This window comes from Diceros bicornis, chromosome 37 (genome assembly GCF_020826845.1).
Source record: "Diceros bicornis minor isolate mBicDic1 chromosome 37, mDicBic1.mat.cur, whole genome shotgun sequence".
NCBI classification, from domain to species: Eukaryota; Metazoa; Chordata; class Mammalia; order Perissodactyla; family Rhinocerotidae; genus Diceros; species Diceros bicornis.
Window position 1 is genome coordinate 9,867,090 of NC_080776.1, and position 24,533 is coordinate 9,891,622.

General features: G+C 58.9%; 1 protein-coding gene across 1 annotated transcript; it reads left to right on the forward strand.

Moving 5' to 3' along the window:
• Positions 1-9,265: 9,265 nt before the first annotated feature.
• On the forward strand, positions 9,266-22,552 carry SLC4A3 (solute carrier family 4 member 3). The gene is made up of 23 exons (XM_058533087.1): positions 9,266-9,382; positions 9,549-9,692; positions 10,054-10,219; positions 10,823-11,097; positions 11,241-11,356; positions 11,791-11,990; positions 13,507-13,655; positions 13,786-13,966; positions 14,407-14,542; positions 14,798-14,981; positions 15,404-15,503; positions 15,943-16,127; positions 16,774-16,999; positions 17,213-17,431; positions 17,869-18,017; positions 18,184-18,378; positions 18,829-19,047; positions 19,397-19,486; positions 20,012-20,178; positions 20,627-20,880; positions 21,222-21,391; positions 21,563-21,736; positions 22,398-22,552. Exons 2-23 carry the CDS (start codon positions 9,642-9,644, stop codon positions 22,473-22,475), a joined length of 3,684 nt encoding a protein of 1,227 aa, XP_058389070.1. The 5' UTR covers positions 9,266-9,382; positions 9,549-9,641; the 3' UTR covers positions 22,476-22,552.
• Positions 22,553-24,533: the final 1,981 nt, after the last annotated feature.

The following is a 24,533-nucleotide window of genomic DNA, read 5'->3' on the forward strand; positions in this document are numbered from 1 at the left end:
TCAGCCAGCCCTCTGCAAACCTTGGAGCCCGGGAGCGTGGAATCGTGTGGGAAACAATCAGTGCCTCTGGAAGACAGTCACTCACTCCTGCCGGGCCCCTGGATTCCGAGGAGGGCAGAGAACTGCTGGGCCCCGGGGTGGGGGTTGGGGGAAGAGGCTGCAGGTCAGTTAGGGCCCACTCTTAGCTGCCTTTTCTGAGCCCTGGGTGGGTCAGCGTTGTTCCTGTCCTGAAACACGTTCCTTACATATTCATTCATAAATACACTGAATGGATGAATTTATTTATTTCTTCACTTGACAGAGAATAGGACCCAGGTCCTACCACAGAGCCCATTAGAGCTTGTGTCAGGGCAGGAGGGGTTCCCCAGTAGCTCGTAAACTACCCCCGTGAAAGCAGCTACCTTCTCTGGGCCAGGACGGCAGGGAGTGGGTGGTGGGGCTAGTATTTAAAGCTCCCTTGAACATTTATAGAGGAATCCCTCTAAATAATGATGAAGGTAATCATCCAACAGCTAGGGCTTAGTGAGCCCTCACTATGGTTCGTGCATTGTTCACAGCATCTGATCGTCCAAGTGTTTCCCACCCTCCTTTGATCATAGGATGCAGAGCCAATTAGCTCAAGAAAAGAGCCCTCGGCGTATAGATGTGACCCAGACCTGGAAGGCTGGTGCTGAGGCCCCAGACCGGATGGTTTCTCTTTCTCTCCCCTCCCCAGTAGGACCCTGGTCTGGTCTGGCAGTGGGAGAGTGGGGAGGAAATGGTGTGAATCTTGGAACTGGCCAGTTGGGAGATGCTGGGTGGGGTGGTGGTCCCTTGGTGACAGGCCTGCAGAAGCGTGGAAGGGCCCAGAAAGGACTGTGCAGAGGCACAAAAAACAAGTTCACCTACTTCTGTTTTACTCGGAGCTGGCCTGAATTTTTAATTGAAGCAAATTAAAACTTCCCAAAAATATTAGTCCACTTTCTTGGCCGTGTGCACACCCCTTCCCTGTCAGAGATTTTGCACCATCTGCAAACTGGAGCCAGTGCTGTCCTGAGGAAGGCCTTCTCAGCCTCTGGCCCGGAGCTGCCTTTCATGGAGCCCGGGCCCATTGACAAGCGTTTCCCCAGAAGCCCCGTCATGTCGTGGTTCAGATGGGGCAGAATAATCCCGTCATTTTAGGGTGATTTGCAAAGCAGTGTGAGGCTGGGGCGGTTGAAAGAGGAGCTGCTTCAATCTCTGTGCTTAAAATCTCTGTGAACATCTTTGTTTTCTTTAACAATTCAACCAAGTCCTCTGCACCCCTTGTCCTGTGGGTGCTGTTTCTTTGGTGACCCAGAAGACAGAGGTGCTGGGGTTGCCCACCGAGGACCTGGTCCAGGGTGAGGCCGTCGCCACTCCTGGAAGTGTCTGACCTTTAGCTCTGCGCCTCACCAGGAGAAGGTGCCAGAACTCACTTCCTCCTCAGACCCTGCGCACCCTGAGCCGGTGGGACTGCTCTGTTCCTGACACGTGTGCACAGATATAGTCATCAGGAACTTGCCTTACACACCCTGGACTGTCCCCAGAGATCGATTTGTCCGTTCCATCTGGCCTTTCCCTTCCGGCAAGCGCTTATTGATCGCCTGTCGTCTGCCTGGCCTTGGGCTTGCTGGCTGTGGAGGCCTGAAGCGGTGGAGAGAAAGGATTCACTCCCCGAAACTGCATAACAACACTATCCTACATTTTCTGTAGACAGAAGGTGGGAGGGGATCAAATACATATTCATGTTTGCTTCTCTTTGTATAAATTCTAGAGGGATAAACAGAAATTGGTGGTGGGGGTTGAAGATGAGAGCAAGGCAGAAGGGGGACAGGAGTCATATTGAGGTTTGTTTACTTTTTATTTAAAAAGTGTTTTTAAACCCTCTGAATATATTATGGTTCAAAAATAATATTTACAAATATTTATGAGGCTCTGGGGGGTCAGTGGCCAAACTGAACGGTAAAACATTGATTCCTTAGGAATCCTTTGGAAGGCGGGGAGTGGGTCAGCTTCAAGGACCCATCTCTACTACTCAATGGGAGAGGGTCCCTCTCTGCTGATGAGTCATTTCTCGTGGAGTGAGGGATGCCATCCTTCCTCCTCCTTTGTCAAGAAGCTGTGGTAGCTCCTGCCCTGATTGGTTGCTGTGGTTGGAAATTCAGCCACAGTTCTGTGTGTTATGCTTTGCCCATCTCTAGCTGTGTGCACTGTTTGCATCGACCTGCTCAAAAGTCAGTGTGGCGTGGTTGTCATACAGGAAAAGACACAGTGGACTGAGATCCAAAAGGTCCAGGATTATGTCTTAATTTTGTGGCTATTTAACCACGTGCGACTAGTCCTTGCTGATCCCTGCCACCTTCGTCTACGGCAAAGGGATGAAACTAATCAATAACTTACTCAGTTCACAGAACTGTTGAGTGCAATGATGTATGTGGATGCACTATGTGAACCATGAAGTATTACATAAATGCTGGTTGAAAAACCTGCCTGTTAGCTATTATGACCCGCTTTGTTGCCTAGAAATGCCCTGTGTCTTACTGCCCGTGTGTTTGTGAGTGGACATTTCTCCCCTGTGCCGCAGAGGGAACCTCAGACACTGCTGGGGATGTGAGCAAGCCACGGCATGTTTTATCTTGGCTCATCCTTTGTCATTTGATCATCTTGGACTCAGTGACTTCTCTGTGCTCCACAAAAACATTCTTCAGTTTAGTAGTTACTATAATTACTTGTGCACTGCTTTCAAGTCCGCAGACATTTCTTGAGCTTTTAAAGTGTGCCAGGCTCTGTGTGGGAAGATGAGGCTGGAATCTAAGGAGGCATCAGACATGCTCCTGCTTCAGGGGCCTCACAGTGCAGTGAGGGAGTGGAGAGGCGCCCTGGAGCTGGGTCATGAAGGAGGGGTAAGATGACAGCAGGAGAATATCGTAATAACGGCCATTTTGGAGCACCAGCGTTGTGCTGCTCTTTGTACTAATCATTTCATTCACATTATGGCGCTCAGGACAACCCGGAAGGAAAAGTGCCATCTGTTTTCCAGGTGAGGAAGCTGACGCTGAGGCTAAGAAAGGTGATTCTCACCAAGGGGATGCTGCTCTCAAATTTGAGCCCTCTCTCTTTCCAGGACGTTGTATTGCCTCTTAGACCTTCTAGAATGCGCACCCTGGTTCAGCCTCTAGTCCTTTTAAATCTGTCCCCTGTGGCACCACGTTCTGGAGATACTGCATTCTACCAGAAAAACACCATCCAGATCCCCAGCACCCAAACATCCTTGCAGATCCGGTTCTTTCCTGCCACACGGGAAGCATGCACATTTCCCGAGCTCTTCTGCTCTCCTGCTTGCCCGACCCACCCTTCCTTGCATGGCTGATTCTTTTGTGTCCTTCAGGTCTTTGCTTAATCGTCCGCTCCTTACAGAGTGCGTCTTTAACTCTGCCACCTGGGTGTTCTCTACACTATGCTTTCTCTCCATGGCACGTTTCGTAATTATAAATTTATGTGTTTGCCTGTTTGTTGTCTGTAAGCTGCCCGAGGGCAGGGACTATGTCAATTTTTTTCACCGATGTATACACAACACCTGGCGCAGAGAATCGAGTGAATGTGTGAGTCTTGGTTTACACACTTGGGTATGCCTGAAATATTCCTTTATGACATTTTCAAAACAACCTTTTATTTCAAGCCCCCATCCCGTGGGGTTGGCAGGACTCACTGACGCCCCCTGTCACAACATCTTAGGGGAGCCTCCTTCTGCTTTGCTGATTGGCGAGGCCAAAGGCTCGCTCCTCCACCCGCTCCCCAGCTTCTGGCCAAGACTGTGCATCTACTCTTGGTCCCCCTTTCTTTCTCCTCCTCCGCAAACCTCCCTAGGTTTCCTGAGACTTTAGCTCTGGATGAACAAAAGGCAGAGAGGCTCAGGCTTTCTGTCCTCCCCATTCCCCCAAAAGAACACAATTCAAAGCAGGCTACCTGCTTGGGTGGGGTTGGGGGAGGAGAGTGGAAGGACACTCATCTGTCAAAATGGCATCCTAGCCGCAATCGAATCCGTGCGTCTGGAGCTGAAAGGTGGGCTCTGCAGCGGTGAGGGACCCTCAGGGACAGGGAGCAGTGCTGTCCTGATTGGATTGGTTTCAAAGCTGAGTCCAGGACCACTGAGAAACACATGTGGATTATGAGGGGATGAGCCACTGTGGAGGGATAACAATAGTAAATAACAAGAATGACATTTATTGAGCACCTGTTGTGTGCCAAGCCTTGAAGTGGTACTTTATATATAGCATCTCTAATTCCAGAGTCTGGGTTTTTAAAATGCCGTGTTCTGCTCTTGTAAAAATAAGGTCTTCCCACGAGCCCAGTCCAGCAAATGGCCCTGGGTGCTCTGCTCTGGGGAGCAGAGAAGAGACACTCTTGGTCAGAGGGAATTCCAGGCCAGTCTAAGTGACAACCGGGAGCTACCTGAACTCACACCCTACCATCTTCCAGAAACTCTTCAGCCTGCTAAGTTAGGATTACAAATGCAAAGATTGGTTCATTGGACAAGGAGTGTTGGAATCTACCCGGGTGGAGGAAAAAGCTGTTGTGGCTTTCTCTGTCTTGTTTGAATTTGCATGGTTGGTATCTTCAATTTGGCTGGAAGACTTATTGCCCTTTTACGTGTGTGCCAATTTCCACTTATTTTATGTGTGTACATTTCACCATTTTTCATATTGCAAGTTACCTGAGGGCTTTTCGGTGTTTGTGTGTCTTCAATTTGTAGTAGGACTGAAACTAACATTTACGGAGCATTACTTGCCAGGCACCGTTCTAAGTGCTTTACGCAATGAACTCATTTCATCCCCTCAACAACTCCGTTATTATCGCCATTTTACAGGTGGGGAATCTGAGGCTCATGGACCGTAAACAGCTTGCTCAAAGTCATGCAGTTATCAAATGGCAGAGCTGGGCTGTGAGCTCAGACCGCTTGCCTCCAGATGCCTCATGCTTAACCACTCTCCCTCCGGCCTCTGGTAGCAAAATGAAGTCTCCTTAAAAACTTCATCTGGGAAGTGAATGGTGTATTTCAGTTTGTGCGCATGGCATGGAAGGTTCAACAGTTGCGGGAGGGCATCAAGATGTGGTGGTGGGGGGGCGAGGCACTGGTATATGGAGATAAATATTAGACATGAAACCAGAAGCCCTTGGACAATTCTTGGCCACGCTGCCTACAAGCCTTGGACCTTGGATGAGTCATTTAAACTTCCCGAGTCTCATTTTTCTCACCTGTCAAAGAGGATGAAGACGCTCTACCTCAGGAAGTTGTTGTGAGCTAATGAGAATATGGGTATCAAAGTGGTTTGTAAGCTAGAAAGCACTACCTAAATTTCAGGTAGTGAAGTTATCATTGTTATCAAGATTGAAGAAGGTGAGGAATGACGTAGTAATGAGAGAGGCAGGGGCTACCCAGGCCTGCAAATCAGAAAGTCGTTCTCTCACCTGCTCTCTGCCAGCTCCCTGATATTGGTACCTCTAGTGCCTGGTGCCTGCTCAGCCTGTGCCCTGGACTCAGAGCCCATATCCCTGATTCTGTCAGTCAGGATGTTGAGTTGTAAGCCACAGCTCCTCTAAGCTGGAAAGGAATTTATTAAAGGAAATAATGAAATATTAGGTGATATTTTGGGGAGGAATAGAGAACTAGGAATAATGACCAGCCACATTATCAGAGCGTCTCTAGCAGCAACACTACTCGCATTGAGCACTAAAACCTCCAGCACTGCCGCCTTCAGAGACCCACACGCCTCCAGCTCATGCTCACAGAAGCGCAAGTATCTCATGCACATCGCTCACTTCAGAATTCAGGTCTTGCACAGGTAAGTCTGCTTGGTGGAACCCAGGTCATGTGTGTGTGCCCTAGCTGCAAGGGAGTCTGGGCATGTGGGTTCTACCTTGGAGAGACAGGACTCATGGGAAATGACCAAAATGTAGAGAGGGTTTTCAAAGATTTGGATGGGCACAGATGACAAATATCTACTACATCAATCTAGTTCCCCAAATGTTTGACCCCAAGACAGTGATTCCAGGGAATGGCCGTGAGAGGAACCTACCCCCGAGCGCTCCTGGCCCATTCATGAGGAATCCAGAGAACGGTGTGCTTGTGTCTCCACATCAGGATGGTGTGATGGGATGGCTCGTGCTCCCCTGGACGCATGAGACAGGTCTTGGTGGTGCTGCATGTGCCAGACAGGCGTCCTGGGGCCACTGCTTGCAGGGTGGGGACGTTCAAGTCAGACTGGCCTGTGAAGGAGGGTGCAAGGGAGGTTCTCTGAGCTTCTGCCTGTGCTGTCACCTTTCCTGTCACCACGTGAGCATCTACAGGCTCTGAGCTGGGAGCTGACAGGGCAGCCACAGGCACATTCTTTCTCTCTCTCTCTCACACACGCACACACAGTGGTCATCCTTTGTGCATGCAAGGAGCACTCTTGTCACAGGAATGGAGACTCCATTGGGAACACTCTGTAGGGGACTGATAATTCCAGGTGCACTGGAGGCAGTAGGACAAATTGGAAAAGCCTCCAGGATGCCAGGAGACCTGAGTGGGACCATGAAAGCATACACTCATGTCCAGTGGGATGAGCTGGTATGAAACAACTGGTGGCTGTCAGCATGTCCACCTCCACCCTGAAAGGGGAGAGGAACATGGGCCTCTAAAGATCCTTCGAGGGGAGATTTCACTCCATCATCCCAGAGGACGGGGGATAGAGAAAGGGGCTTGCAAGGCTAGGGACTAAAGCTGCTAACTGTGGGTGGGGTGGGCGAGTCCCCAGCTGGGAAGATGATGGGAATCTGAGGGCTCCATGAAGACGAGCATGTGCTCAGCATGCTCCCTGCAGTGGGGAGGGGCCTCCGAGGACCAGTCCAGTGGTGCCCTTAAGGCATCAGTCTAGGGCCCTGTCCATAGGGGTCTCAGGCTGGCAAGACCCTCCTCAGGCTGTCTTGGTATTTTTTGTTTCTTTTTTGTGAGGAAGACCAGCCCTGAGCTAACATCTGCTGCCAATCCTCCTCTTTTTGCTGAGGAAGATTGGCCCCGGGCTAACATCTGTGCCCATCTTCCTCTGCTTTATGTGGGACGCCGCCACAGCATGGCTCGACAAGCAGTGTGTCGGTGCGCGCCCGGGATCTGAACCTGCAAACCCCAGGCCACTGCAGCAAAGTGCGTGCACTTAACTGCTGCGCCACCGGGCCAGCCCCTGTCTTGGTATTAAAGTAGCTGCTGTCCAACTTTACAGGCTGCAAGACAGGGTCTGGGGCTATGAGCAGGACCAGGTGTGGCAGGTAGAGCGAAGACCAGAGAGCTCTCCACAATGTTCCCGACTGGGAGAGGCTCCAAGGCTCCTGCGTATCTCAGAGGACACGAAGGCCCTGCCAAAACAGCACTCAAGGTAGAGACCTGGAACCGAGTTACCTGGCTCAGAGCAATAAGGGATTGCACTGGGGTATCAGTGTGCTAGGGCTGCCATAACAAAGTTCCACCAACAGTTGCTTGAACAACGGAAATTTATTATCTCACAGGTCTGGAGGCTGGAAGTCTGAGATCAAGATATTGGCAAGGCCACGTTCCCTCTGAAGGTGCAAGGGAAGGATCTGTTCCAGGCCCCTCTCCCAGATTCTGGTATTCCTTGGCTTGTAGCAGCAGAACTCCCGTCTTCACATGGGGTCCTCCCTGAGTGCATCTATGTCCAAATTTCTCCTTGTTATAAGGACACCAGTCATATTGGAAAATGAGCCCATCCTACCCCAGTCTGACCTCATCTTAACATCTGTGACTATGTCTTTTCCAAATAAGGTCACCTTCAGAGGTACTTGGGGTTAGGACTTCAACATATGAATTTTGGGGGGACACAGTTCAACCCATAACAGATGGGTCTCACATCCGGAGTTTTGGGGCACGGCTCTGCTTCTATACAGCTGACTCCCACACTGGCGTCTTGTTCCACCTTCTCAACACACTGAGACAGGGAGGCCAAGCGCATCTCTCTCAGGGGAAGAGGCCTGGACAGTCAAGTGGTTAAATGGCTGTGGCTGGGACAGTCACCTTCTGTGCACCAAGGACACCCTGTCGGCAGCCTGCTTCCCGGCTGTGAGCATGACAGGTTAACAAGCCTCCCTGGATCTCGGTGTGGTAAGGCTGAGATGGGCTTGGAGAGGGGCTGCTGATGCAAAGCAACGTGGGTGTTCAACAGATGCCAGCCGCCCTTCCCCTCTCCCCCTGTGCGGCTCTGAAGGTAGGAAATCTTCCTCTGGGTTGAGCTGAAACCCAGATGAGGGCAGGGGTCAGAGGGTAATTACATACCCAAGGTCACAGGGTTAAACCTCTTCCCCACACAGAGCACCACCATGCTCAGCGTCCTGTCCCCCCCGCCCCCCAGGCATTGTTTCCCTCCCCTGGGCCCAGCCGGTTCCACCTTCCCCTGCCCATCACTTCCATCCTGGGGCCCCCACCCCCCATCCTCTTATGTTTTCCTAAGGATTCAGGGACATGGACTCAACAGATATTATGGAGGGGCTGTTATGGACATGGCCTCGTGCTAGGTGCCCAGTTTCAGCGAGATCCCAGAGGGTCAAATTGGGATCCTGAAGTTCCTTCCAAAGACCTTTGCCCTTGGAAAAGGATGTGACCTCAGGGAGTGGGGGTTGGGGGAGAGGAGATGCGGAAACGGAGCCACAGAATCTTAGAGCTCAATGGGACTAGGAACACTCCTCTTCCACGCCCCACTGGCTACAGATGAGGAAACCGAGGCCCGGGGAGGGCAGGTAATGTGCCAAGGTCAAATGTTGGCTGGTGCCTGATGGCAGACGCCGGGCATCTGGGGCTATATGGGGACTGAAGGGGGAGGTGGTGGGTGCTTCCCTGGGTCTGTGAGCTGAGTTGCCAACGTTGGAGGGACTTGTGTCTGGGGGGTGGGGGTGTGTCATCTCCAGGGCTCTTAGAGGAGGGGCGGCTCAAAGCAAGGTGGGGAGTGAATCTGGGGATCATGGGACTGTAGGGCCGCGCACCCGGCCCCCGCAATGCGTGGGGCGCCCGGAGAAGGGGCTGCGGGGCAGGTGGGGTCCTGCGGGGGCCCGCGCGTGGGGGCCGGGCCGGCCGGGGCGGGGTGAGTCACGGCCCGCCCGCTCCCATTGTGCGGCCCGGCGGTGGCGGCGGCGGCGGAGCTGCGGAGCCGAGCGCGAGGAGGAGGAGCCGCGGGCTGCGGGCTCCGGCGCCTGCGTCCGCCCGGCCGGCCCGGCTCATCGCGGCCGCGGGCGCCCCCCGGCCGTCCGGCCCTGCGCGGCCACAGGCCCGGGAGCGAGCGCGGGGGGGGAGATGGGGCGCGGCGGCCGGCCCGGGCCCCACACGCTCCGGAGCCCCGAGGTACCGCAGGGCGGGGCGGGGCGGGGCGAGGCGGGCCAGGGCCGGGGCCCCGGGCGTCCCGCGTGGCGGGGCCTGCGACGGGCGCTGGGGCGGGCGGGGGATCGGGCTCCAGGGAGGGGGCGGAGGGCGGCCGCCCGAGGATCCTGACCCCGCCCTCCTCCCCCAGGGCTCCCCGCTGGGTCTCTGCAGCGCCCCCTTCTTCTCACCCGGGTCACGGGGCCCTCAGTGAGCCAGACCCTCCCAAGCCGCCACCCCGGCCATGGCCAACGGAGTGATCCCGCCGCCCGGGGGCGCCTCCCCCCTACCCCAGGTGACTGACGCGCGCGGGGGTGGGAAGAGGAGGGGCAGAGACCCCGAGGAGGGGCAGAGACCCCGAGGAGGAGAGGGGCGTCCTCTGGCCGACCCTGGGGACCCCAGATCCAGGGAAGTAGCTGGGCTGGGGGGTATAGAGAAAGAGGAGGCCTTTTGGTATTTTTGCAGATCTGTTGTCCCCTCTTCTCCCAAGCACGGGGGGCCTGGGATGCTGACCCAAGCCTGGGGCCCAGGGAGAAGGGGCTGTGGAAGATGGAGCCTGCTGGCCTCCCCCGCCCCCACCCAGGGCTTGGAGTTGGGGTGGGTGTGGGCTGTTCATGGGTCAGAGGGTCCTTAGGAGAGGCTGTCTGAGCCTGCAGGTCCGGGTGCCCTTGGAGGAGCCCCCTCTGAGTCCAGACATGGAGGAGGAGGATGATGACTTGGGCAAGACCTTGGCTGTGAGCAGGTTTGGGGACCTCATCAGCAAGCCCCCGGCCTGGGACCCCGAGAAGCCCAGCCGCAGCTACAGCGAGCGGGACTTTGAGTGTGGGTAGCCCGGGGACCCCTAGTGTGGCCGCCCTCACCACCATCACCTTCATTGCCACCATCACCGTGCTCACCACTGGCTTGGTCACCCAGTGCCATCTTGTGCTGGACGCTGTGCTGGACGCTGTGCGGGGCTACCATGCCATGTTAAGTCATCCTGCCTCACTCACCCATCGCCTGTCCGCCTGCCAGGGGAGCCGGGCCCCAGATGCAGGGGAGACTTAGGGAGATGGGCCTGAGGCCTCCCTCGGTGACCTTCATCTTCCCCAAAGCTCTGCCATACCCTTGGCCCTGCTCTCTGCCTCCTCATCTCCTCTCCTCAGCTCTTCTGCCTCTACCCTTCCCTTCCTTGCTGTATCATGTCTCCCCATCTCCCCCAGCCCCCTTTCATGACCTCCCCTCTCCATTACTCCCATTCCCCCACTCTACCAGGCCTTACCCATGACAGGACATGGACACAGGTGTTGGGGGGAGCCTGGCTCTGGAGGAAGGACTAGGGTGCCCTTGTTTGAGGTCTTGAGCTAGAATAAGGTGTGTGCCCCTAGGGTGGTGAGGGACCCCCTTCTGCTGGGGGGGCCCCAACCAGCTCTCCTGCACCCCCAGTTCACCGGCACACATCCCACCACACCCACCACCCGCTCTCGGCGCGCCTGCCTCCGCCCCACAAGCTGCGGCGACTGCCCCCCACCTCCGCCCGGCAAACCAGGAGGAAGAGGAAGGAGAAAACCTCTGCTCCCCCCTCCGAGGGGACCCCTCCCATCCAGGAGGAGGGGGGAGCCGGAGTGGATGAGGAGGAGGAAGAGGAGGAGGAAGAGGAAGGGGAATCTGAGGCAGATCCTGTGGAGCCCCCCGCCTCGGGGTCCCCACAGAAAGCAAAGGTAGGTGTCTGGCCCTGCAGGAGGGCTGGCTGCTCGGGGAGGACTCGGCAGAGGGCCTGGGCCGGGCTGAGTGAGGGTGGGGGCCAAGTCGGGGCAGGGGCCCGGGGCACAGTTGTCCATCTGTCTGGTTGGTTTGTCCACAGTTCTCCATTGGAAGTGACGAGGATGACAGCCCCAGCCTCTCGGGGAGGGCTGCCTTCACCAAGCCCCTGCCCTCCATGGGCCCGCACTCCGACAAGAGCCCCCAGCACTTGGTCAGGTACTGGCCCAGGCCTGGCCCTGAACATGTCCCAGGCTCCTTCCTGACCTTGGGGAGTGTCCCCAGCCCTGACCCCAGAGAAGAAGAGAGGAGGAGAGGAGAAGGGGCAGAGGAGGCGGGGAGGGGCGCGCCCCTTCTCTGTCCACGTGATTGACAAGCAGGAGAGAACTGGAAGGCAGACAGGGAAAGAGTCCTCCAGCAGAGAGGGTGTCAGAGTGAAGAGGAGGCTGGGGATAGAGAGGAAGGGGGACCAGCGCCATGGGGGCAGGAAGGTGGAGATGAGCTTCCTTCTCTGCCCAGGAGCCCATGTTTAGTGTCCAGGGGGCCACTCCAGGCCCCACCCCAAGCTGTGGGAGGCCAAGGGAACCCCCTAACCTGGCCCTTCTCCACTGCATTTCCCTGTCACATCCAAGGCTGCCATGTTGCCTCCTCAGCTCCCCCAGCCCCCGGGCCCGGGCCCCCCGAGTCACCGGGGAGAAGAGCCGGCCCTGGAGCCCACTGGCCAGCTATGACCTGCGGGAGCGGCTGTGCCCAGGCAGTGCCCTGGGCAGCCCGGGTGGCCCGGAGCAGCAGGTGCCCACTGACGAGGCGGAGGCCCAGATGCTGGGCTCCGCGGACCTGGACGACATGAAGAGTGAGTGACACCCCGTGGCAGCCCCCACGGCCCCCCCCAGCCTGTGAGGGACTTGGAGAGGCTGCATGCTCTCCCCACCCGGGCTGAGTCCCCTCTGCAGCATCCCTGTCTGCTGGCACGTGGCCCGTGACGGGGAGCTCACTCTCTCACCAGGCCGCCTCTCTGGTTGCCAGAGCTGAGATTTCCCTCTGTCCTTCTGTCCTGATTCTGTCCTCTGAGTCACCCCTGGATAAGGCGGCCCCCTCTTCCACGTGGTGTTTGGAGGCATCATTTTATCCCCCTTCCCCCACAGCTCCTCTTCTCGGGACACACTCTTTTCACCCCCTTGAAACCAGCCCCCCGAGTCTGAGCCCCTCTGCCAGGCCCTGCTGCTCCCCATGTCAGGGGCCCCTCACTCCCGTCCCACCACCCTTGGCCGGGCCTGGCTGTGATCTCGGCACATTCCTTCCATCTTATCAGCGCCCTGGTTTCTGTGCCACCTGTCATCACCCCCGGGGCTCTGTGCCCAGGCCAGGGGCATCACCGACCCCGCCCTTCTCCTCCTTGGAACCACAGTGTGTGGGCGGGGGTGGGGGGAGAGCTTTGAGCTCAGTACGTCATGGAAAGTTGCCAGGGCCTGAGGACAGGGACAGGAACAATCCGATGGCAGCAGCAGTGGTGGCAGCGGGATGGGGGGGCCGGGGGGAGGGCGTGTTTACAGACCCAGAGTGGGGTCTAGAAGCAGCCCGGAGCAGGCCTGGGGATGTGGGGCGTCGGGGTCGGGAGGCCTGGCCACCTCCAGGTCTGGCTGGACGCAGACCGCTCCTGTCCAGGCTCCCACCTCTCAGGAGAGCCTGGGCTCCGGGAGGGAGCAGGGGCTGAGGCCTCAGCTGTTGGGAGAATGACGAGCCCGCTGGAGGAGGTCACAGAGCCCAACGGGGCACCGAGCCCTGGGCCCAGGGCCGCAGAGGGCCAGGGCCCCGGGAGGGCTCCAATTCCCAGCCCTCGAGACTCGCTGGCCTCAGAGGACTTAGAGATGTTTGTGCTGGACCTTGAGGACTATGACCTGAGGGAGTCCCCCAGGGCCCAGCCGAGCCCCAGGGCAGGGGGACCAGCTTGTGAGTAACTGGGCTGCTGGCCTTGCCCCAGCTGCTGGCCTAGAAGGGGCAGGCAGGGAGGAAGGGAGAGAAGCTCAGCCTGAGTCTTTGGGGATGTGTACCTATGGGGGGAGATGTGGGTGCCGAGAGAGGGCACAGGGAAAGCGCTGGGGGCTTGGGGGTCATGGTACTCCAGAGTGAGAGGCAGTGGCCGCGCAGGGGCTATGGACTGAGTTGGGGTCTGCCTTTTCACTGTGGCTTGGCTAGTGGTCCTCTGTGTGACTTAGGGTTAGTCCTTCCCCCTCTCTGGGCCTCAGTCTCCTTATCTGTGAAATGGCCACCAAGTAGACTGACTGGGCAGAGCCGGGGGCTGGAGGGGCTGACCATGACCTTGTGCCCCAAACTGGACCCCTGGGACCACCAAGCCCCTCTCTCCGCAGGTCACCGGCTGGAGGACAACCCTGGCGTGCGGCGACACCTAGTAAAGAAACTGTCTCGGACGCAGGGCGGGAGGGGCAGCCCCGGGGGCCTGGCCCCCATCCTGCGCAGGAAGAAGAAGAAGAAGAAGCTGGACAGGAGGCCTCACGAGGTACAGGAGCCCCGGGGTGGGCCTCCCCACAGCCTCCTTTCCCTTCCTCCGTGCCTGGCACTCGCCGTGTGCCCAAGACAGCCAGTCCCGCCTGGCGGCCCCCGGCCCTCACGCTCGGCGCCCCCCCCAGGTGTTTGTGGAGCTGAACGAGCTGATGCTGGACCGCAGCCAGGAGCCCCACTGGCGGGAGACGGCCCGCTGGATCAAGTTTGAGGAGGACGTGGAGGAGGAGACGGAGCGCTGGGGGAAGCCCCATGTAGCCTCTCTCTCCTTCCGCAGCCTTCTGGAGCTCAGGAGGACCATCGCCCACGGTAGGGGCCCTGTGGGCCTGGCCCTGGGGCTGCACGCCGCCCTCTTCACAGACCGCCCAGCTCCCGGGGACTCCTCCCTGGAGTCCTGGGCCCAGGTGAGGTCTGGCTGTCATTGGGAGTCCAACCACCTGCGCAGCCATGAGCTCCGAGGGGCGGGGCTGTGCCGCTGGTACCCGGGCATACGAGGCAGCAGTCCACAGCCAGTAAATCAACAGATGACTCCCCTCCCTGGGTGAGGAGGGGCTGTGCCTCGCCCTCCCGCTCCCTTTCCACATTCCTCTCTCCGCCTGGGCTCTGGTCCTCTGGAACTGTATATCTGCCTGGGCACCTCGGGCGCTCGGCTCGCCCAGCACGTCTGTGTGCCCGGGGGGAGCAGGGTGGCTGGGGGTGGTTTTCTTCTATCTCATGGGACCGTGCCCCTCCCCTGACTGTACCCCCAGGAGCTGCCCTCCTGGACCTGGAGCAGACCACTCTGCCGGGCATTGCACACCTCGTGGTGGAGACCATGATCGTGTCTGACCAGATCCGGCCGGAGGACAGGGCCAGCGTCCTTCGCACCCTGCTGCTAAAACACAGGTGCCGGGCTGGGGTGCCTGGGAGGGGGCCTTCTGGTTCAGCTGTCCCTCCAGGAGCAGACTCTCCAGCATCTGCTTGAATACCCCAAGTGACGGGGAGCTCATTCTTCATTCATCTTTGAGCAGTACCCACCATTAGAAAGTTCTTTCTTATGCTGAGGCAGAAGGGATGGAGGCCCTGATCCTCCATTTCTCACTTCCTTATGACCTCAGTCCACCAAGGGCCTCTCCTCCTAATTCGCCTTGCCCTCCCCAGCCATCCCAATGATGACAAGGACAGCGGCTTCTTTCCCCGAAACCCGTCCAGCTCCAGCGTGAACTCAGTCCTGGGGAATCATCACCCAACCCCCAGTCACGGCCCTGATGGTGCGGTGCCGACCATGGCTGATGACCTGGGGGAGCCAGCTCCACTCTGGCCTCACGACCCTGATGCCAAGGAGGTCAGTCGCCTTGCTCTGACCTGGGCTGGGGGACTGGGAGGGCCTCCAGTTCCAGTGGAGGCCACTGACGGCTTCCCTGAGCAGATGCCTGGCACCATCGTAGACGTGGGGGTGTCTGTAGAGACGTGCACGAGGGCCCCTGCCCTGGAGAAACAGGAGGTTTAAATGGCATGATGGGGCAGACCCCGGGGAGCCATTTAAACAAGATAAGGCTGAGGTGTGGGGCGGATGGAGGAGGGCCCAGGTCCCGGGCTGGTCCCCCTAATGTGGGGCGCAGAACAGTCCCCACCCTGGCTGAGCAGGGAGAAAGCAGGACCCAGATCCGGGGGTGGAGGGCAGAGTCCAGGCTGGAGCAAGGGATGGGAGGGCCTGCCACGGCCTCCGGTCTGGGTCCCAGCCCTATTCCAGTTCTGCGTCCTCAGAAGCCCCTCCACATGCCTGGGGGAGACAGTCACCGGGGGAAGAGCCTGAAGCTGCTGGAGAAGATCCCCGAGGATGCTGAGGCTACCGTTGTGCTCGTGGGTGAGGAGGGCCGAGCGCTGTGGGCAGGGGCCACGGGGTGTGGGTGCCTCCGCCGTGGTCTTCTGGTCTCTTCCATCCCCAGCCAGGCCCCCAGCTTGCCCCTGCTCTTCCTCACAACCGGTCTTGCCCGCCCCCTTTATTGCCCCATCCTCTGCCTGCTTCCCGTCCAGTTTTCTGCTCTCTTGGACTGCTGCTAGTCCATATAGCTCTTTTGTGAGGATTAGAAAAAAGCATCCCTTCCTTAAGACCCTTAATTTCCACCTGTCAGTAAATTGTAATAAATATGCAAACATATAAATGAATAGGGCTCCTTTAGATTGGGGTTTTTTATGCAGGGCACAACCTGCTCAACTGTACATGATGGCCCCAGATCTCCCTTCCAGGGCCTGCCTTGACCTCTTGCCTTTGCTCAGTGCCCTGGGCCTTACTCTCCCCTCAGGCTGTGTGCCTTTCCTGGAGCAGCCGGCAGCAGCCTTTGTGCGACTGAACGAGGCTGTACTCTTGGAGTCTGTGCTTGAGGTCCCTGTGCCAGTGCGCTTCCTCTTCGTGATGCTGGGGCCCAGCCACACCAGCACTGACTATCACGAGCTCGGGCGCTCCATCGCCACCCTCATGTCTGACAAGGTGGGCTCTCTAGGCCCGTTCCCCCCAGGCCCTCGTTCCCCGTCCCTCTCACTGTCTCTGGTGGTGCCCATGGATGCAAGGGGGCTGGAGGCCCTCCTGGGCGGAGGCAGCGCCCTGAAGTGGTGGTGGAGGGGAGGAAAGGGAGCTCTGAGCTGGAGCTCTGGGAGGGGGAGGTGGTTGCGGGGGGAGAAGAAGTCCAGACCTCCCCCACGTTTCAGATGCGACATGAGGCCTGAGTGGGACGGCTGGATGTGGTGGTCTCTGCTGTGGCTTCTCCTGGCCTTGGACAGGAGGGTCCTCCACCGGGGGGTGACGTGGGAAATACTTACCAACCTGTGGGGCGAGGGCGCCCTCCAATCAGAATGGTTCTGGAGGCCCCTGCTGTGCCAGGTGGGACCCCTTTAGTCGTTGCATTGTGGAAAAGTCTGGAGGTACCCAGGGGAGTAGAGGGCACGGGGGGTCAGGGCTGTGGCTGCTTGCCGGCCAGCAGGGATGCAAGTCAGTATTTTAACAACTGCACTGGAGCTGTGTATGTGGCTGAGTGTCCACCCTGCCTCCGGCTCCCTGATGGCCCAACACCTCCTCCTTGAAGCCCCCCTCCTAGGGGATCCCTGGGCTGCTCATCCCCTGCCTCTCCTGCCCCCAGCTGTTTCACGAGGCTGCCTACCAGGCAGACGACCGGCAGGACCTCCTGAGCGCCATCAGCGAGTTCCTGGACGGCAGCATCGTGATCCCTCCGTCCGAGGTGGAGGGCCGCGACCTGCTGCGCTCCGTGGCCGCCTTCCAGCGCGAGCTGCTGAGGAAGCGGCGGGAGCGCGAACAGACTAAAGTTGAGATGACCACCCCGGGCGCCTACGTGGCCCCTGGGAAAGGTCAGACCCTTTAGGGGCCAGAGCCCCCCGCACACACGTTCCCCGCACAGCTCCTAAGGCCGTGACCCAGCCCTGTCCTGACTCCGAGTCCTTTGTGCCAGCTTCCCATCCCTGACCCCAGGCCTCTGCACCGTGCCCCAGGCTGGGAGGGATGCAGCCCTGGGTCCCCAGGCAGGAGGTGTGGTCTGCTCCAGCAGCCCCGTGTTCCCCTAGAGCTGTCTTTGGAGTTGGGGGGCTCCGAGGCGACCCCTGAAGATGACCCCCTGCTGCGGACCGGCTTGGTGTTTGGGGGGCTCGTCCGGGACGTGAAGCGCCGGTACCCACACTACCCCAGTGACCTGCGGGACGCTCTGCACTCCCAGTGCGTGGCCGCTGTGCTCTTCATCTACTTCGCTGCCCTCAGCCCTGCCATCACCTTCGGGGGGCTGCTAGGTGAGGGGGAGGGGATCGCTTTTGGGGGGCTGCTAGGGGAGGTGGATGGAGAAGAGGTGAGGGGATCACCGGGGGGGTGCTAGGGGAGGAGGGTGGGGAGGAGAGGTGAGGGGGTCCAGTGATCACCTCGGGGGGCTGACGGGTGGGGGGGGATAGTCTCCGGTGTGACGATCTTGAGGAGCTGCTGGGTTAGGGGCTCCCAGGGATCATTTTTGGGGGGTTATAGAATGAGAAGGGACACGCGGGGTGCGAGGGATGGGGGATCCTGAGATCACCTTGGGGGGCTGGTGGTGAGGGGCAGAGGGATGGGGTGGTGGGGGACCCTATCTGTAGTTCTGTTGGGCTGCTCCATTCTTGGTGGGTCCCCAGGTTAGGGGAAGCTAGATGAGGAAGAGGGGCGAGGCCAGGGCCGTCCCGCTGACCCTTGCCCGCCCCAGGGGAGAAGACCGAGGGGCTGATGGGCGTGTCCGAGCTGATCGTGTCCACGGCCGTGCTTGGTGTCCTCTTCTCTCTGCTGGGGGCCCAGCCGCTGCTTGTGGTCGGCTTCTCGGGGCCACTGCTTGTCTTCGAAGAAGCCTTCTTCAAGGTGTCAGCCCTGCCTCCCCTCCCCAGAGATCACCTGCCCCATTCCTGTCCCTCAGCCTGGTGATGGGTCCCTCCTCCTCCTTGGAGTTCACCTCCCGCCACCCCTTGGGGCCCCGTTGTCCAGGGCAGACCACTGTGGGTAACCACCCCTCCCTCCCCACCGCCAGTTCTGCCGCGCCCAGGGCCTGGAGTACCTCACCGGCCGGGTGTGGGTTGGCCTCTGGCTGGTGGTCTTCGTCATTGCCCTGGTGGCCGCTGAAGGCAGCTTCCTGGTCCGCTACATCTCGCCTTTCACGCAGGAGATCTTTGCCTTCCTCATCTCACTCATTTTCATCTACGAGACCTTCCACAAGCTCTACAAGGTGGGGGTCCAGAGGGGTCGTGGGGGTGGGTGGAGATGGGGGCTGGGCAGTGCCCTGGGAGGAGAGCAAGGGAGTGGCGGCGGAGCATTGGGGGCCAAGGGGACAAGGAGCGGGACTCCGTTGAGTTTGGGCGTGGGGGTTGGGGACACCCAGGGCCAGGTCAGAGCTGAAGGGGAGGAGTCAGACCCAGAAGGTGCTGGTTGGAACTCCACGATTCCCCTGCACAGTATGTGATGGAGGGGGCACCGTCAGTGCTGCGGGGCTGGGTGTCCTCTGGTCACTGTTTGTAGAGGGGGGTGCGTGTGTGTGGCATGTAGCTGGATGTCCTGTGTCGCTGTTGTCTGGTCAGGTATATGAGAGGCCAGCCCTCTCCCTCGCAGGTGTACTGATGGTGATGAAGTCAGGGTCACCTGCTCAGATGAGCCATAGGGCCACCTCACGGTTACACAGGTGTTCACGGAGCACCCACTGCTGCCCTTCTACCCCCCTGCGGGGGCACTGGAGCCTGTGCTGGGTGTGAATGGGAGCGCCCTGCCCCCCACCGAGGGGCCACCAGGCCCGAGGAACCAGCCCAACACGGCTCTGCTGTCCCTCATCCTCATGCTTGGGACCTTCCTCATCGCCTTTTTCCTACGCAAGTTCAGGAACAGCCGCTTCCTGGGCGGCAAGGTGCGTGGCTGCCAGGTGTTGGGCCCGGGGAGCCCCCGTGGGTGCCCTCAGTTCCTGCTGTCACCACCAGGCTCTGCTCCAGAGAGGGGCTGCCCCTTCTCCTCGTCAGCCCGTGGACCTAAACCAAGTCTGTGCAGCGCCCATCCCCATCAGAAGCCCAGAAAAGTTTAATCAGGAGAGGAATGTCCTCCTGGGCTGGGCTGGCACCTGGGGGGCTTAAAGGGACAGGTTGAGGGACTTCTGGCTCCAGCTCAGACCCAAGAGAGGTGGGGGTTAATAGCCCCCATGTTCGTGTCCCGACCTCACCTCTGCTTTCTGCTCCCTTCCCCTGACTGGCCCGTCTCTCAAGGCTCGCCGTATCATCGGGGATTTTGGCATCCCCATCTCCATTCTGGTGATGGTCCTGGTGGATTACTCCATTACAGACACCTACACACAGGTGAGTGAGCCCCGACCCCCTCTGGAAGCTGGTGCTCACCCCAGGGCCTTGAGAGAGAGGCCACGACACATCCCCATTGCCCCAGCAGCCAGCATCGGGGCTGCAACCCACCTTTCCTAGTGGAGTGGCCAGGACCTGCTGGGTCCCCACTGCGGGGGGTGGGCTGTGTGGTCCAGCTGAGGAGGCCAGCCAGGGCGTCTGAGGCCACGTGTGTGACCCTTAGTCAAGAATCCTCGAGGAGCAGGTGTGGGGCTGGGGGCAGAATGACAGTTGTCCCCACAGCAGGTCTCCTGACAGCTCCAGGGCTCTGGGAGGAGCTATGTCATTTCCCTGCCTTCTACCGGACGCTTGGAGGGACAGTGACTTTGGAGGATGCAAAACGAATTTCCCCCAAACCTGTTCACACCCAAATTCCCTGGAGCCCTGGTGCTGGGGACGCCGAGCTCAGTGGGAGCAGCTGCTGCATGGGGTTCCTGGCGTGGGGAGGCCATGTCCCTGAACCCTGTCTTCCTGCCGGCCGTGCAGAAGCTGACGGTGCCCACGGGGCTTTCGGTGACCTCCCCACATAAGCGCACGTGGTTCATCCCGCCCCTGGGCAGTGCCCGTCCTTTCCCGCCCTGGATGATGGTGGCAGCCGCTGTCCCTGCCCTCCTCGTCCTCATCCTGATCTTCATGGAGACACAGATCACTGCGTGAGAGGGCTGGGGGGCTCTGGGGGAGGAGTGGGGAGCAGTGGGCTTGGCAGGGGGGTACATGCGTCTGGGCCACGGTTTCCCTGTGGTGCTTTGGCGTGATAGACGTCTGTCGCTGCCCCACGTGCAAGGTGGCACTTGCCAGTCCTCAGAACGTTCCGGCAGTATGTTCTGTCACCCAGTGATGCTCACATGTATCTCATTTTGGGTAAACCACAATAACGTGGTGAGATCTGGCATCTGGCTTTTGTGGTATTTTAAATATCTACAGTATGGGAACTTGGCTCGAATTTGCTTAAATGTGAGAACTTCAATCTGGGAACTTGAAAGAGGAAGCTGGCAGATCCCGGGGAGGGCTCTTCTCTGCACATGCTCCCCGCTCCCCGGGTCCCTGCCGCTACCCTGCCCACCCAGCCCCTCACCCCTACTTCCCGGCCTCTCCCTGCAGCCTCATTGTCAGCCAGAAGGCGCGGAGGCTCCTCAAAGGCTCCGGCTTCCACCTGGACCTGCTTCTGATCGGCTCCCTGGGCGGGCTCTGTGGGCTGTTTGGGCTGCCCTGGCTCACAGCTGCCACCGTCCGCTCGGTCACCCACGTCAACGCGCTGACTGTTATGCGCACGGCCATCGCGCCAGGTGACAAGCCCCAGATCCAGGAGGTCCGGGAGCAGCGGGTCACTGGTGTGCTCATCGCCAGCCTTGTGGGTGAGCGTCCACCTTGCAAGGCCCCAGTGCCGCCCCCACCAGAGTTGCCATGGGTTCCATGGCCTTATGTCCACTCTCTATCCCAGGCTTAACCCAGGTCCCTTCTGAATCTCAAAATGCATCATGTCTGGCCCCCATCCTGCCCTCCAAACGTGCTTCCTGACACTCATGAGCCCCATTTCCCCGAGCCCTTTCCTGGATCTCTATCCTGCTCCCTCTACCCTTGTTTGTGGTGATGAGGCCCAGCTGATCAGTCAGATGGTCTATGTCCCCTCCCCCAGCCCCGTCCATCCTCACGGGGCTGTCTGAGGGGTCACGTAGGTCTGTGTCACCTCCTCCAGGCCTGTCCATCGTCATGGGGGCTGTGCTGCGCCGGATCCCCTTGGCTGTGCTCTTTGGGATCTTCCTGTACATGGGGGTCACGTCATTGTCTGGTATCCAGCTATCCCAGCGTCTCTTGCTCATCCTCATGCCAGCCAAACACCATCCCGAGCAGCCCTACGTGACCAAGGTGGGGCCAGGAGGCGTGGAGGTGGGGAGATGGGGAGATGGGAGGGGGTCCGAGGGATCCCTGGGCTGGATGACTATGAAGGATAAGTTGGGACCTGGGGAGCTGCGTCCCCAAAGATGTGGGTGGAGCAGGCCGGGCGCTGTGTGCTGAGACCCGATGCCCGGTCCCCAGGTGAAGACGTGGCGGATGCACCTGTTCACCTGCATCCAGCTGGGCTGCATCGCGCTGCTCTGGGTGGTCAAGTCCACGGCGGCCTCGCTTGCCTTCCCCTTCCTGCTGCTGCTCACGGTGCCTCTGAGGCGTTGTCTTCTGCCCCGGCTCTTCCAGGACAGGGAGCTGCAGGCGGTAAGGGATGTGCTTGGGGCAGGAGTGGGGGGCTGGAATCCGGGAGACCTGGGTTGCAGTCTCTGCTGTGCCACCTGCTGGTTACGTGACCGCAGGCAAGGTACCTAAGCTGAAATCTGACTTCCATCTGTATAATGGGGCTGATGATCCATTCTCCCTCACAGGATTGTGGTCAGGATTAAACACTAATCCAGGTAAAGCGCTGTGTGCGATGGTTTGGTATGAAGTGAGCACAGGGCTGCTGCAGACAGCTGTGCAGGTTGTGCCCTGCAGAAAAGCCCACCGCTGAGGGATGAGTGGGGGTGGGGTGGGGTGGCGCTGAAATCTGTCCTGAGCCCTGTTTGGGTCAGCTAGAGGAAGGGGCATCTTTTACAAAATCATCCACCCAAACCTGGTGTGTACAAAGGCACTGAGGAGCTAGGAGAGGCCCCAGGAAGGTACTTCATGTGTGGTAGCTGCTGTCGTTATTATTAGGAGGTGTCACTGGGGGAGTGACCCGAAAATTTTGGCCAGAGGGAAGAGCTTTCCCCTGGGGACCTGCAGACCGTGAGGCCTGGAAAGGTCTGAGGGCAGTGAGGGCTGCTGGCCGGAGGAGGAGCTGGGGAACGGGAGGGGCGAGTCTGCCTCCCCGCCTCTCCCAACCTTCTGCTCCCCTCTGCAGCTGGACTCGGAAGATGCTGAACCGAACTTCGACGAGGACGGCCAGGATGAGTACAACGAGCTGCACATGCCCGTGTGACCCTCCACCGTGGTGCCCCTCAGAGACCCCGACACCTTAGTGACCGACACCTGGGCCCCGTCAGAGCCCAGCCCCAGGGCCAGCGGGCTCCCCATGACCCAGAGACGGGCCTGGAACCACTACCAATGCCACGGCCAGAGCGGCCCCCTGACTCTGCCTGGGGCGGGGCGCTGACTTCATCTCACCCGGGCCCTTTCACAGAGCAGACCGGCGCAGGCTTCGAGCTCATCATAACCACACTCCTTGTCTTGTGTCTGCCCCACTTTCTTGGTTCCATCTCTGGTTTCTCAGGTCAGACTTAGCCACCTGGAATTGGAAGAATTGGAAGAATTCTATTTCCAGGGTCATCAAAACCCGGGGAGAAGTTTCAGGCAAGGACAGAGAGTTCTTGGGGGAAAGGGAGAGAATCAAGATCACAGAACGTCAGAGCTGGGCCTTATCACTCCCCCTCTGGAGCCCCTTCAAGTACAGCTGAAGAGCAGGAGGCTCAAGGTCTGGCTGAAGCTCTCATGCTGTTAATCCAGCCCCTGCTTGAAGGGGGAGGGTGGGGAGGGCAGAGGGAGGAGGTTGCTTGGCTTTAGCCACTGGGGACATAAGAGCGTCCCCAATGGCTGCAGAGGGGAGTGGAAAACCTTGATTTTCTTTTCCTGATCCCTGGCACCCCGAGGAGCAGGGACAGTAGCCCAAATCCCCTAGACGCCAGGGTGGTGCTGGATTTGGGGTCCCTGGACCATTTTAGATTCTCCCGGCTTAAAAGAGAGGCAGTTCTGGGATTCCTGAGGCCACTCCTTGTGCAACAGTCCGTTTTGCCAGAAATAACCTGGGAGGCCTTGAAGAGGGTGCAAAAGGAACCCGTTGCGTCACAGTTGCTAGGCAACCAGCAGCGTGGTGGAGCCGGTTGTCCATGTGATGCCCTCTGGTGACCGCTCTTGCACACTGCAGGCTCTGTCCCGACCCGGCCGGAGTAGCACTGCCACCTGGTGGACCCGCTGTGGTCAAAGATCCCATTCAAGCACATTCAGTTCCTCCTCGGGAGACAAGGGGCCCAGAGCGGTTCCGTGGGGTTCCACAGCTCTGGGCGGCTCTGAGCATCCAGAGCCGGGATCGCTCAGCCCCACCCTGGCTGTTGCCTCCGGAGCTGGCCTTGCTTCTTCCTTATTCTTTTCCCAGTTTCCTCCCAGGCCTTCAGGTCGTCAGCTAGACCCCGACGCTGGTCAGAAGGCACAGACCACCGTGAGGCTGTTTGTTGTGTTCATGACGAAGAGATGCTATTCCAGCTACGCATCCAGCTGTCCCGGATTGTCACCCAGGTTTAAGTGTTTCATTCCAGTCGCCCCGGCCCCCTTGGTCCCTGGTGCCACGATGGCCTCTAGCAGCATCTGGCCTCCGACTCCCCTGGTCTATGTGAGGGCAAAATCTAGCTTGGCCAAGGCCAGGTGGGATTCCAGAGGAGGGAACTTTGCCAAGGAACAAAGGGGAGGTCCAACAAAAACCTAGAACATAAGTGTGTGCAGAGCAGACTCCAAACGCGGGGATGGCTGGGGCCACGCGCACGGGCTTGGCTGAGAGCTCTGCACACAAGACTCTGTTTCCGAGCCCTCGGTCAGGCTGCCTGGGGCTCGTGGGCCTCGGTGTGGGCGGGCTCCCTGCTTTGCTCTGGGAGATGCCAAGACCCTACAGGAAGAAGCCTGCTTCTTCCTGAGCCCCTGAGAGGGAGGGGGCCCCTGAACCAGGAAGGCTCGCTCTTCATTGGACACAGCTTGTGTCAGTCATCTCTGCTTGGCAAATAGCGGAGAACTGTGGGCGTTCCTCAACTGGAAAGTGAAAACCACGAGGGTGGGGCTTTTGAGAAGGCAATGAGTCCTAGTCCTGGCTGCCGGGTTTAGGGTGGCCTCGTGTAAAACGAGACTTTGAGGCCTCAGATCAACAGGTGAAAAAGTTTCAGTGAAAGGTAGAACCTCTTGCTAGTGAACATGTCACCCAGTGTGGAAGAACATGAATAAGGCCTGAGACCCTGGGGCCTTGAAGACCACTGCAAGCCCCCTTCGTTCCCTGTCC

What these genes read in the sequence shown, in the direction of transcription:
- SLC4A3 (XM_058533087.1), top strand. Translation starts at nt 9,642, where the DNA reads ATGGCCAACGGAGTGATCCCGCCGCCCGGGGGCGCCTCCCCCCTACCC. An exon ending in CAGCGAGCGGGACTTTGAGT is followed by an intron (nt 10,220 to 10,822) that starts GTGGGTAGCCCG and finishes CTGCACCCCCAG; the next exon opens with TTCACCGGCACACATCCCAC. An exon ending in GGTCCCCACAGAAAGCAAAG is followed by an intron (nt 11,098 to 11,240) that starts GTAGGTGTCTGG and finishes GTTTGTCCACAG; the next exon opens with TTCTCCATTGGAAGTGACGA.